The sequence below is a fragment of the Haplochromis burtoni genome, unplaced genomic scaffold (genome assembly GCF_018398535.1).
Source record: "Haplochromis burtoni strain Fernald_Lab_line unplaced genomic scaffold, NCSU_Asbu1 Contig_2123, whole genome shotgun sequence".
Classification (NCBI taxonomy): Eukaryota; Metazoa; Chordata; class Actinopteri; order Cichliformes; family Cichlidae; genus Haplochromis; species Haplochromis burtoni.
This window is the reverse complement of record NW_024584484.1, coordinates 1,767-14,908: the sequence shown is the minus strand read 5'-3', so window position 1 is coordinate 14,908 and position 13,142 is coordinate 1,767. Positions and strand designations below refer to the sequence as shown.

At 35.8% G+C, this 13,142-nt stretch overlaps 1 protein-coding gene across 1 annotated transcript; it reads right to left on the bottom strand.

Annotated features, from left to right (window-relative positions):
• Positions 1-5,404: 5,404 nt before the first annotated feature.
• Positions 5,405-12,209, bottom strand: LOC121813640 (carcinoembryonic antigen-related cell adhesion molecule 5-like). Its single transcript, XM_042217524.1, has 8 exons — positions 12,170-12,209; positions 11,396-11,674; positions 10,859-11,125; positions 9,257-9,529; positions 8,846-9,104; positions 7,993-8,098; positions 7,633-7,664; positions 5,405-7,513 (listed from the first exon to the last, which is right to left on the bottom strand). Exons 1-6 carry the CDS (start codon positions 12,207-12,209, stop codon positions 7,999-8,001), a joined length of 1,218 nt encoding a protein of 405 aa, XP_042073458.1. The 3' UTR covers positions 5,405-7,513; positions 7,633-7,664; positions 7,993-7,998.
• Positions 12,210-13,142: the final 933 nt, after the last annotated feature.

Below are 13,142 nucleotides of genomic sequence, written 5' to 3'. Positions count from 1 at the left end.
CAGCCAGAGGAGCTGGACAGACTGACGGAGCTGCTGCTGTGGTGTTAGTTATTTGCCTTCACATTGGATACTTGTGCTGTGGGATAAAAATACAGAATCATCACTGATGCGTATGCCATAGTAGCCAAAATAACACAACAAACTGTACTTTATACATTTGCAAAGTTAACATTGCTCCAATTTACAGTAATTATCATTTGCTGCTGATACTGGTGATGGTAGCTATTTTAAATAAAAGGGCGCTTCACCAGTTGAATCTTATTGGAGCTGCATCAGCGCAGTGTTGTGGAAACAATGCAAGGGATATAGTGGTGTTCTTACATACTACAAACCAGATGGAGAGTTTTAATAAAAGTTTATTCTAGTAAGAATTTGATAAGACATTATCAGATTTAGTAAAGACAATTACCTTTAAAGCCTGAAAAACACAAGGACAAAGAATGCCACATCTGTTACACAACACCTGGAGGGTCAAGTAGTGTTAAGACTGGTTTAACAGACCTTCAAAATAAAACACGAAACTCACACATGTGAAGACACAGACCAAGAAACACGGACTTTACACAGAGGGAACACATGGGCAGAAAAGACTAAACACAGAGCAGAGGGGGCACAGAGAAACATGAGGGGCAAGGGAACAAAACCTAGGAACGACAGAATAAATCACAAATGAACTTAACATAATACAAAAATCACAAAGAACTGAAAATACTGGGTCAGGAGACCCAGGACCTTGACATCCAGTGTCTGCCCTGTGCACTGGGCTGATAGACAACACTCGACTGCCTTCATGCAAACTAATTTTATCCCCAGAAGTATGTTTGATCGTATTTGAGATGCAATTATTGGCAACAATAAAACACTAAACTGATATCACAACTATAGGGCACTCATTTAAATTCATGAAAATTCTAAATTCAAAAACTAGTGTTGTTGTTGTTTCCTTAAATTGATTACAATCAAATGGTGGTGCTAAATTAAATTAAGGGGATTACTCAGATTCCGATAGTTTATCATGAGGGTTAGGTGAATGGTTTACCAAAATTGAGAAAATCCACAGAATTTATGATAAAAACAGACTTGTTGCTCAAATTCACAAGCATCAGTTTTATTTTGTAGAAAAACATCACTGGAAAAAAAAAAAGTGGCCACTTGCTATAGTTTTTGAGAATGAGAGAAAGATTAAAACTTTTTAAAATAAGATGTGGCGCCCTCTGCTAGGGAAATAGTGCTGCTGCCAAATATACCACAGGAGTTCACCTGATGTTACTGACTTGAAAGCAAAGCATATTGCTCTTATTTTACTTTTTTCATAAACGTAAATACAAATAAAACAAAACGACACCTTTAAAAAAATCCTGAAAATGGGATAAATAACATATTTCGTCTTTTATATTACTAAATCCAACAGCAACTACTTGACTTTTTTTTTAGATAAATAAAGAGGTCAGTGTATGGGAAAAAGACAAGACAAGAGATAAAACACTTATGATTTCTTCAACAGCTGCTGTTTTCTTATTGTGTCGTAGTCAAGTGTAAAAATCTTTCAAAAGTGGAGACAAGCACCAAATTTTATGACATACAACTTCTGAACACAATTCTAAGGTTTCCTCAAAATTTCAAATTTAAACAAGAAACATTATCGTGCTCCTTTGACTAATTAAGAACAAGAAACACCATAAAGCACTTGAAACATTTATTATGTCAGTTTAAGGATTCTGCAGTTACTTCCATATTTTGCAGGCACACAGTTAATAAGTACGACCTTTTTTCTGGAATCATTTAGTCACATGCTGAAATAGAAAATTGGTCCAATCTAATTATATACTTTGAGTTTAAATTACAGTCCCCATTGTCAGGGGTTGCAGTGCCGATAAGGGAAGGACCCAAACGCTGGACTCCCAGGTGGGTGAAGGTTGGTGTTTATTATAACATAAGTATGAAATGTGAAAAGTCAGCGACTTGACGACTGACTGACTGACTGACTGACTGACTGACTGACTGACTGACCTGACGGAACTGAACATAGGACAACCTAACAGCGACAATGACACGACAGAGAACTGGTAAAACTGAGGAACTTAAATACACAGACTGGATGATGACGATAACTGGACATAGGAGAATACACAGCTGAACATAATGAAACAGGAAATGGTAGGAGTGGAAAAAACAGAACATGAACTGAAAACGCTGGGTCAATGACCCAGGAATCCTGACACCCATCTGACTTTACAGGTAAATGCAGCTTGATAGAATAACTTATACCTTGTAAATTCTTTATTAGATAGATGTACCTATCCATTTTTTTTATTTGATTTTAGATTTTTTAGCCACTTATCCAAATCTGGGTAATGGGAACCATATGGTTGTACAGACTAAGGCGTATGCTCTGGTTAACACAATGTGTAACCATTTGTAATCACACACCTACAGCTTGGCTATGGCTATTTGAAATTCAATCTGTTCTTTCTAAAATTAAAACTCCAGGTTCAAACAGTTTGGCTGTTGTGTAAAATAAATATAAGAATTTGCATGTATAATAAATAAAAATAGAATCAAATGATTCCAAATCTCATAAAGCCATATTTTATTTACAACATTAAACGTTTAAACTAAGACATTTTACATTTTTTTGATGGCAGCAGTGCATGAAAAAAGATGGGACAAGGCCACGTTGAGCTCTGTGTAGCATCTTCTTTTAAATGTAACCTGTAAACATCTGGCAACTGAGGAGACGAGGGTTTTATAAAGGCAGTAATCATTAAACAGTCTTTGTTCTACACAGCTTTTCTCTTCAGTCATAATCTTGCCTGCATAACAACAGATATCCCATGAAGGCAGCATGTTTAATGTCAAGCTTTCTATAACATTTGTAAATTATGTGGTAAAACCTCTGTTACGTTTAGTTTTCCTCCTCGTATGATGCACTTGACCTCAGGGACCTGCTGGGGACGTATGGATGTAAAAGTTCACTGATCTAAGCAAAGTGTTCCTGGATGAGCACATCTCCAAGGAACTCTCATGGTCGAATAACACCACATCACTGGCCAAGAAGGTCCAATATCTCCTCCACTCCACTCCACTGTTGAACAGCTCTGTCACACAAAGCTACATTTAAATCTTGTAATGCTGCTGAAAATCTTTTTACTGCATCTATCGGCACCACTGTCATACCTACTGCAAGAGTTGTGTAGATGTGCTGATTTTGCTACAGTACTTGTTAGAGAGAGAAGACTAAGGTGTGATGGAGAGATGAAGAGCTCCAATACTGCTTTCCCCAATGTCTTTACACACTATAGTGCCTGCAGAACCACAGACATGCCACATGAGGGCAGTATATTGTAGTTTATAAATTGAAAGGGTCACCTTTGAAGTCTTTATATAAATCCAAACTTTTTATAAGGTGGACAGGCTTCAGCATTAAAACGCTATGTAATTACAGAACCACATTTATAAGTGATAAGCTGATGTGAAAGCCAGGGATACAACTTTTCTGTATTGGGTGTATTTATTTTACATTTAAAGTAATCATTAGGATGCTAGATGCAGACCTTTTGTGAAAATAGAAGCAACTAAAAAAATTACAAAGAGATAATGTTCCAATTTTTTATTGTTGCAGACAAATAATTTATGAAAGATCTCCATAAGATCCCTCTTTAACAACAGTCTGTAAACATCTGGAAAGTGAGCAGACCGGATGTTGGACTTTTTGAAAGGGGAATTTTGTCTCATGTTTTCTGATATAGGATTCTAGCTGTTCAAGAGACCTGGCTCTTCTTTGCTGTATTTTATACTAAACGACACTCAAAAATTTTTCAGTTGGTGATACATGAAGCTATGTTATTAGACAGTAATATCTGCAGTACCAGCAATGTTGGAAATTCAACAACCTGTAAATGTCCCAGGGAGTTTTTGCTTAGACCATTGAATGATGGTCTAAGCAATGAATAACGATCTCCAGTTCAGAGTGTGACACAATCTGACTTAACTTGACAATATTTCTTAAGTGAAAAAAATAAGACTGAACCAGATTTTTGAATAAAACATACAAACTGAGAGCAGAGTCAAAAGTTACCCCAGAGACTGAGAGATTTAGCAAATAGTCTCTTATTTAAGAAAGTGAGTTATGAAATGAGAACCAGAGCTTTCATTATAGGCATAAATCTGTCAGGGGAACAAACAAGGACTTCAGTTTTTTGTTCATTAAAACTGGAGGAAGTTTTCAGCCATTCAGCTTTTAATGGAGTCTAAGTTCCTAAATGACTGTAACTGTTGAATCAGAGGAAAGACTTGGGAGATCCAGAGGAGAGAAGACTGACTTTGTAAAAGAAAAAGTTAAATGGTTCCGATATCAACTAACAACAGGGCTGAAAATAAAAATAAAGTTATTTCATTGAAGTCTATCTAAATTATGTCATGTTGAGGAGTTGAGGCTGATGTCAAAGGTTTGAATTATATTACATTTAGCTTAAAAACACAAGTAGGAATAAAAGGAACCCTTAAAGGTTGTAGTAAAAGACTGCTAAAAATATTTCAATCATTTCTATGACATCGTGGTTAATATCTACACATGTAAAATGGCTCAATAATTTCAAATAATTAATTTATAATTTAATTTAAGCTGTTGTTTATAGAGTATCCAAACTCTGTGGTGCCACCAGTCTTTTCTTTATACTGATCATCATTAAGACCTAAATGTATTAAAGTTCATTACATTTATTATAGTTTTTTTTATATTCAGTTTACAAGCTCTTTTGTACAAAATTTGTTATGCATTAGTAGAGATGTACAAAAAAAAGAAGAAAACTCTTCTGGCAGTATTTTTTAAATATAATTTGAGATAAATTTAATAGATCGGTGTAGGTTCTCAGTCATCCAGGTCGTTGTAGTCTAAGGAGTTTAGGAAGTTCTGTGCAGATGTTTCATCTCTTATTTAAGAAAGTGAGTTATAAAAGTAAAAGAGAGGATCCCAGGTATTTTAACTCTAGTGGGGGTTGTTCCCAGACAGTTGTTGACCCTCTGTAGAAGATTATTTGTTATATACTAAGATACAGTTTTCTTTGACCCATGCCTGTTTTGTTTAACCCTTTGATCCCTGCATGCAGGAAAAGTGCAGGCTTGCAGTATCTTCGTAATTAAGGCAGTGCCTGACTCCTGTCTCTGGACAAGATAATAGTTTTTTAACTTATTTGTTTCATATATCCTTTTGAACTGTGGGTGACCTGTGTGAAGTGACTGATCTACCTGACAAGAGGGTAGTAAAGATGGGTGGCGGACTCTTCTGTAAGTAGGGTCTGTTTCCTTTGTTCAACGAATTCCTCACTAAAACACTGTGACTGCTGTATAGGAATTTCTTTTATTTATGTATTAATCACATTATTTTATCGTATAATGCCTTGGTGCCACTGGATTTTAACATGTCTCACACTCATACAGTAAGACAAATGGTGGGGGTCTAGTAGGAAAGTTGGAGGAAGCACACAACTCCACAGGAAGAGTCTTTTGTCTCTTCAAGGACTCTGGGAGGTAGCAAGGGAGTGTGAATCTTAATAATTATGTGGAACTGCACATGGAACTGCTCTATTAAAATGCTAAAACTAGAAACATAAGTGAGTTTTAAGACAATGAGTTCCTGAGCACATTCATATAAAAGGGACACAAATTAAAACAACAACATTTGCAGATATTCACTGACAATTTGCAGGGTAACCAGAACTCTGAGGTGCTGCTGCTTGTTAAATAAATAAACCTACAAACATGCTGGGTTATGGATGAAATCCATTTAATACTCCCATGGTAATACACACTCCAGGCATGTATTCGAGGGTCACAGCAGATGGCCCCGCCCCTCCCTGAGCCTGGTTCTGTCGGAGGTTTCTTCCTGTTAAAAAGGAGATTTTCTTTCCCACTTTCACCAAAGTGCCTGCTCACATGGAGTCATATGATTGTCGGGTTTTTCTTTATATCTGTAACTGTATGGTTTACCTTATAATATAAAGCGCTTTGAGGCAATTGTTGTTGTGATTTGGCACTATATAAATAAAATTGAACAGAATTGAACAATGATGTGAGGACTCAGCCAAACAGTTGCCTGAATCTATAAGTTTTATATAAGATTTTGATAAAAGTTTCTACCCTTTCTCATCTTTGTGTGATTTATAAGAAGTATAACATTTGGTTTTATAGCAATATGTTATGAACAGTTTTATTCCTGCATAATAGAGAGGACAGTCAGAGGTTGGAGCACTGTGAAACACTGTTAAAGTGACCACTCAAAAACCACGAAAAAACATGTAGCCCAACATCACTGGCTAATCTGCTATAGCATTTCATTGAACTATTTAGCCATTTAACAATTATATATATTACACAAGGTGGATTGTGTTCAATCAGCTTTGTCTCCTGAGGTTGAGACAAAGAACACTAAAAACATGACGCACTGCCTTCTGAGAAACTCCCAATAATACCCATTATTCTCCAGTACTGATGAATCTCCTAGGCCCTAAAACTACTGAATCATACTGAACCGACTGACTCATTAGGCTGACTCTGAGTTTGGACTTTCATCCTTTGCACACTGTAAGGTCTTATCAGTGGCTAAAAAACCTTCAGCCAACTGTTTTTTGACTTAAAAACCAGAAAATCCTGTGGGGTCCATCCAATGTTGAATCTTCACTCTAATTAAAATACAAGAGAAAGAGCGAAGTATTTCATTGAATGTTTTATTCGATACATGCAAACAACACAGGCGGTTGGCTAAAAATTGCTAATGCTACCCATTCATGTGCAAAGCAACTGAGAAACAAAGATGAGAGACTCAATGTCAGAGTAATTTATGAAATACCAAACTAACAAACTCCTGTTACCAGTTTTACTTGAAGCTTTTTATAACTTTCCCTTTTTAATTAAATTTACATAAATATATACCTGTAAATACTATAATTTCAAACTGAATTTCTGTTATCACTGCGGCACACCTGCAGTCCCAACAAGAGGCCACGGTCCACAGTTTGGACATCACTCTGAAGGTAGATTTTAACATTAACGTGCAAAGTCATGTAATTATTATACTACAGTTGGTAACTGATAAGTAATAAGTTTATATAAACATATAGACACAACTGTGATGTGTTGATTGTTTTATAAATATTTAAAATAAAGTAGCGACTTGAATATTAGAAGATTTATTACAGAGAAAGTATTAATAGTTATTTGAGATGAAGAGTAATAATCTATTAGGTAAAAAAATCTTAACATATCTTGTTTAACTTTATATGATCTCAAGCCAATGAAAATTATAATGTTACTCCTCCTGCAGCAGGTGAAGACTTCTAAAAATGCATCATCTACAGAAATAGAAAATTATTCTTGTTAATTAACAAAATAGTTCCTTCTTAAATAACATTGAGAACAAATGTCAAACTTACCTTTAAATGTCAAGGTCATCACTGGGTTTATATTTTTTATTTTCTTGTAATGGAAATGTTCTCATACATATTTTCATCTTGTTCTAAGAAAACAAAGATAGGTATCCATTCAGATAATAATTTTGATTCTCTAATTTTTTTATTTTGCTATAGCAGACACGTAAGATGACTTTAGATTTCAAAAAGAAAAAAAATACCATACCTGTGTTTTGCTTCTGAGGATTTTTGTTGAATCTAAATATTTGAAATAAAGCATTATTAAAATGTGGTCATGCAACACAAAAGGGCAACACTAAGGTTTATTTGAATTTAACAAGGAATCCACAGATTTATTATTATAAAGTATAAGTGTTTATTCTGCATGATTAACATAAACAAGAACTGAAAAGAATTAATTCTTCTTTGTGAAGATGAACGTTAGCAAGTGACTGTTTGCAGAATATGAACCATTTGTTGAATCGTACCACTGAATACTAGACATATTTCAAAGATTACAATAATTATGTATATTCAAAAAGGAAAATGTTTTCCTGGTGATTTTTCAAATACATTCTCAACTTACTTTTTCTTATAAATGTAGTACCCTCCACCAACAGCTGCAGCGACGATGACACAACATGCGATTACTATTCCAGCGATGCAACCAGCAGCACATCCTGATGATTTCTCTGGAAAAATATTGGTAAAGATAATGAATACTTTTTTATACAAAATTGTCTTATCATCCCAAAACCATCCAATAGCTTCTTTCTTTATTTGATTTTTATAATTTTAGAACTATCAGAGGACTTTTGATTGGTGCTCTTGTTGCATCGAAAGTACTTGTGTTTGGAAAAGTGGTGGATGCACTATGTGGTTTCAGTTAACAATTTGCTGACAATTGATTAATGTCTTGCTAAAGGGTAGTGTGGTGTTAGAAACAACTGTTATGTTATCTGAAGATGAACCTCCAAAATTTATTGATAGATACGATGGCCCCTAGAGACAAAGCATGTACAAACTTCAAAAAACACGTACAAACTGAAAAGCGCAAACTCCAAAAACATGCAGACTCCAAAACACAACGGATGTGCTCCAGGACGCTAGGGGGAGTGTTGAGGTCGATTTGCAAAATAAACGGCAAGTTTGTTGCAAACACATGGAGTTGGATACAACCACACTCATGTATTCAAATAGTTTTTACATTTTAAATTGACCTGTAACTGCAACACACCTAATCCGGTCATTGGTACTTCCTGGCTTTTTTAGCCACTAGGTAACAAAAGCTCAACACCGCCCGTAGCGTCCTGGAGCACTTCCGTTGTGTTTGTATGTGCTTTGTCTCTAGGGGCCACCGTAGATAGAAAACTAGAGCAAATGTACCACCTGTTAAACTTTCAATAGTACCATCAAAGAGTATGTACACACACAGATACCTGTTACAGTCAGTCCATGCACCACTGATGATGATGTTACTCTCAGTTATATTATTCCAGGCTTGACAGGTGTAGTTGCCACTATCAGAAAGTTCAACCTCTTCTTTAATGTACTCAGCAGAATTGGTGAGGATTTCTACACCATTACGCAACCAGCTAAATCTGGCAGTTGGTGTGGATTCAGCAGAGCAGATCAGTTTTAAGGTGCCTTTGATATTTATCTCATTTGGACCTTTGATTTGAACATTTTCTGGTCCATCTGAAAAACAGGTAAAAATAATAAATGTGTTCAGTACTTTTAAATTTCTGCATTACTAGACTACATATCATATTAGTTGTACCATTCAAAGTTTGAAATTATTTTACTGTATGCATGAACAAGAAGTGTAGACTGACCAGGATGTTACTTACAATTAACAGTCATGATGTATTTAGCTTCATCACTGCTGATGGGGTTGCTGATCTGGCAGAAATATTCTCCACTGTCTTTCCTCTTCACAGTGTTAAAGGTCAACACTCTGTTATTATCAAAAAGGATCATGTTGTCAGTCGGGGTCAGTTCGGAGCCATCCTTCATCCAGATCCTTGTAAAGACTGAGCCAGAAGCCTCACAGGTTAATCTGACAGAGGTTCCGTCAACTGGCAGGTTTATTGATGGTTTGACAGAAGCACCTGATATTTCCTCTGTTTGCCAAAAAATAATTGATTTAGAAAATAAATTATATCATAATAAGAACAAAAGCAAAAAATCAGTGATGGTGAAATAAAAGAGAACAACTGGAAAATCTATAAAATGAGATTAAAAACACCAAACAAAACCACAGAGATGAGGAGAACTCTTGAGATACAGTGGGGTAAAAAAGTATTTAGTCAGCCACCGATTGTGCAAGTTCCCCCACTTAAAATGATGACAGAGGTCAGTAATTTGCACCAGAGGTACACTTCAACTGTGAGAGACAGAATGTGAAAAAAAAATCCATGAATCCACATGGTAGGATTTGTAAAGAATTTATTCGTAAATCAGGGTGGAAAATAAGTATTTTATGTTTATTTATTTATTTATATATGGATTCATTGATTTTTTTTTTTCACATTCTGTCTCTCACAGTTGAAGTGTACCTCTGGTGCAAATTACTGACCTCTGTCATCATTTTAGGTGGGGAACTTGCACAATCGGTGGCTGACTAAATACTTTTTTGCCCCACTGTATGTGTCAAGCAGGTATACAGGCTTTGTTTTGATATTATTTATTTACTTAGGATAATGATTAACACTAAATTCAAGTTATATTATCTACAACTAAAAATATTTATTATTGTTTGACATTTTCAAACAACTTCACCTTAAAAGTCAAGACGTATAATATTAAATTTAAATGTGCCGGACACTTTTAAATTGCCTATCTCCAATACCAATTGATTACTAATTGATATGAATATGTGGAAACACTGTACAAGACTCTAATATCAGGCAGACACTTTTTTTTACCCTATTTACATATAACTGATGTTTTGTGAGCAAATGAAGAGGACATTGACAAAGACAGACAACTTTTTTATGACTTTTTGAAGTAGCCAAGGATGCTACTTCTATAAGAAGGTTTATGCAGGTATGGAATTGGAGGCAGGGGTGATAAGATTATAACATGATTACAGAAAAGCTCATGTCCTCTAACATTGACCCGGTAGCTTGAGGGTCCTGCACAGTATCAATGCTGTTTCTAGGTCTACAATCATCTGGACAGAGAAGATTTTCCTGTTTTTCCTAAAGAGCATTTTGTTGTAAATCCTTCACTCTGACTGATCCTCTTTTCTCTATCAGCCCCATTTGTTTTCTGCGTGAGAAAATATTTCAAAAGCCTGCAGTATATGAGGAAACCATTTTATTTGAAAATTGTTTTTCTGTATTGTTTATCTCCACAAATATTTTATATGTGTGAAATTATTAGCTGAATATAGCTGTAGTCAAAAATATATGCATGAATCACACACTTAAACAATAAATCAAACCTACCCAGCACAGTGATGGCTGAAGGCTCAGATGTTTGAGATCTCAGAGTTTTGTTGTTAAAGGCCTGACAGCTGTAGTTTCCACTGTTACTCATGTTAACATTCATCAGTCTGAGCTCTGATCCAGTATCAAGCAGCTGATCTCCATTCAGAAACCAGTTAAACTGGGCAGGAGGTCTGGATCCAACTGAGCAGGTGAGGCTGATGTCTGACCCCACAGCAAAGTATCCTTGTGGTGGAGATAAGATCAAATTGATATTTTCTGGGCCATCTAAATGTAGAGGGACATAGAAAAGTTACGTTGGGTGGATGAAAAATGTAAAAGTATATTAAATTCAGTTTTTCTTGTTAAATCGCAAAAGTATTTCACACAACTACATTGCTTCACATCATGTCAACAGAAAAAACGATCTCATCCATCTTTTATTCAGCTTATCGGACATATCTAATATTCTGAAATCTAAAATGATGTCTAAACACTCTGATGCTTGTGTGCAGATGTTTTCAGATAAATTACTGAGCATTTACTTTAGTAACTCACAGCTGATGGAGAGGTTTACTGGATCACTGGTACCAGTACTGACAGGGTTGGACACACGACACCTGAATGGTCCCTGGTCAAAGCGGGTCACATTGATTATAGTCAGACTGGAGCCTCCATCAGTGAGCTGAACTCTGTCACTTGCTGTAACCTCAGAGCTGCCGTTCAACCAGAGGAAAGAGAGAGAGGATCCAGAGGCAGAGCAGGACAGAGAGACAGAAGCACTGAACTCAACCAAGTCTGTGCTGCTGGAAGTTACCAACACATTGGAGACTTTCTCTGTGAAAGAAAAATACAACAATAGAAAATAAGCATTAAAATAATTACAAATCAATTCCAGCTGAACTATGTCATGTTAAGGAGGATATATTACATAACCAACCTAAAATGACAGAATAGCAATAATTGCAAGAAATACTGTACCAGTCAAAATCTTGAAATATTTTTATTTATATAAATAAATAAATCAACTCCCTTTAAGTGACTATTCTGAACAGAATAAATGAGACAGTTGAGTTCTCAGCTTGTTCTTTGCTTTATGGGGATCAATATTACCTTCAAATAAACCATTCAGTTTCTTACAGCCACTTTTTAAAGTCTTTATTATCACAGTCTTAAGAAAAAGACGAATTATTGCAAGAATGCATTATTGCAGAGTAGAGATGTAACAAACATGTACTAATCATTACAGGTATTTTTACATGTTCAATATATTGTAAACTTGTTTAAATATTGCAAAAACAGTTAAGCTGTTGAATTTCTACATCTGCTCACCGTATATCAACAGAGTAGTACCCCTGCTGGGCTTTTCCATCTTGTATAATGTTAACAGTGTAATCTCCAGTGTCATCCAGAGTGAGACTCCTGAGCTCCAAAGACGCAGTAGATGGGAAGAAGGTGATCCTGCCTTCATACTCAGGTGCAATAGTTTCTTCTGAGTTAATCATGGTTATTATAGTTGTAGAGAAATTAACATTCCAGTTCACAGATTGAAACGGTTTCTCTGTTGGAGACAGTGTTGTAGTGAACATCACAGTTTCTCCTACAGCTGCATTCAGACCATCAGGCAACACACCATCTCCTTCAGTGAAACCTGCGGGAGAAGAATAGCAAAGTGCTGTTGTTACTCAAACATATGAAACACTTGTGGAATATATAAAGATTAAGAGTTATTTTCATTAAAGTCTAATGTCTGCTTTTCCAGATAATACTGCACATAATTCTGATTGAGTTTCAGGAACTCGCTCAATAATCACGTGGTTATTAAAACTGTTAACCAGCTGTTGTTTTTGGTGACTTGTTGCTATTCTAAGCCCTTGGCGAACAACCGAAGGAAAATCTGACTTTTTGTAAAGAGACCACAAGTTATACTGAACATCTTAATTTTGAGACTTACTTGCAAATGCCACAAAAACAACAAGAAGCTGTAGTAACAAAGCCATTAATTAAATATCCGTGAACTGTGCAGTTAGTAATGTTTTACTATCAAACTGACCAAAAATCTACTGACTCAGTATGGTGAATGAAGCTCTACTTAACAAGATGCAGTGTCAGTTTCATGCAGCAGGTTAATTCAAGAAACAAAACTGACACTGACAGATTCATGTACAACATAATTCAGAAACAGGTAGCCAACAGGGGAGCCAACTGAAGCAACCTGATCAAAGGCTTCCCATATTTCTCCTGTCTCCTCTGTCCTACATCTGAAATCAGTCTTGAGAAATGTGTCCCAAGTCCTGCATCCGGA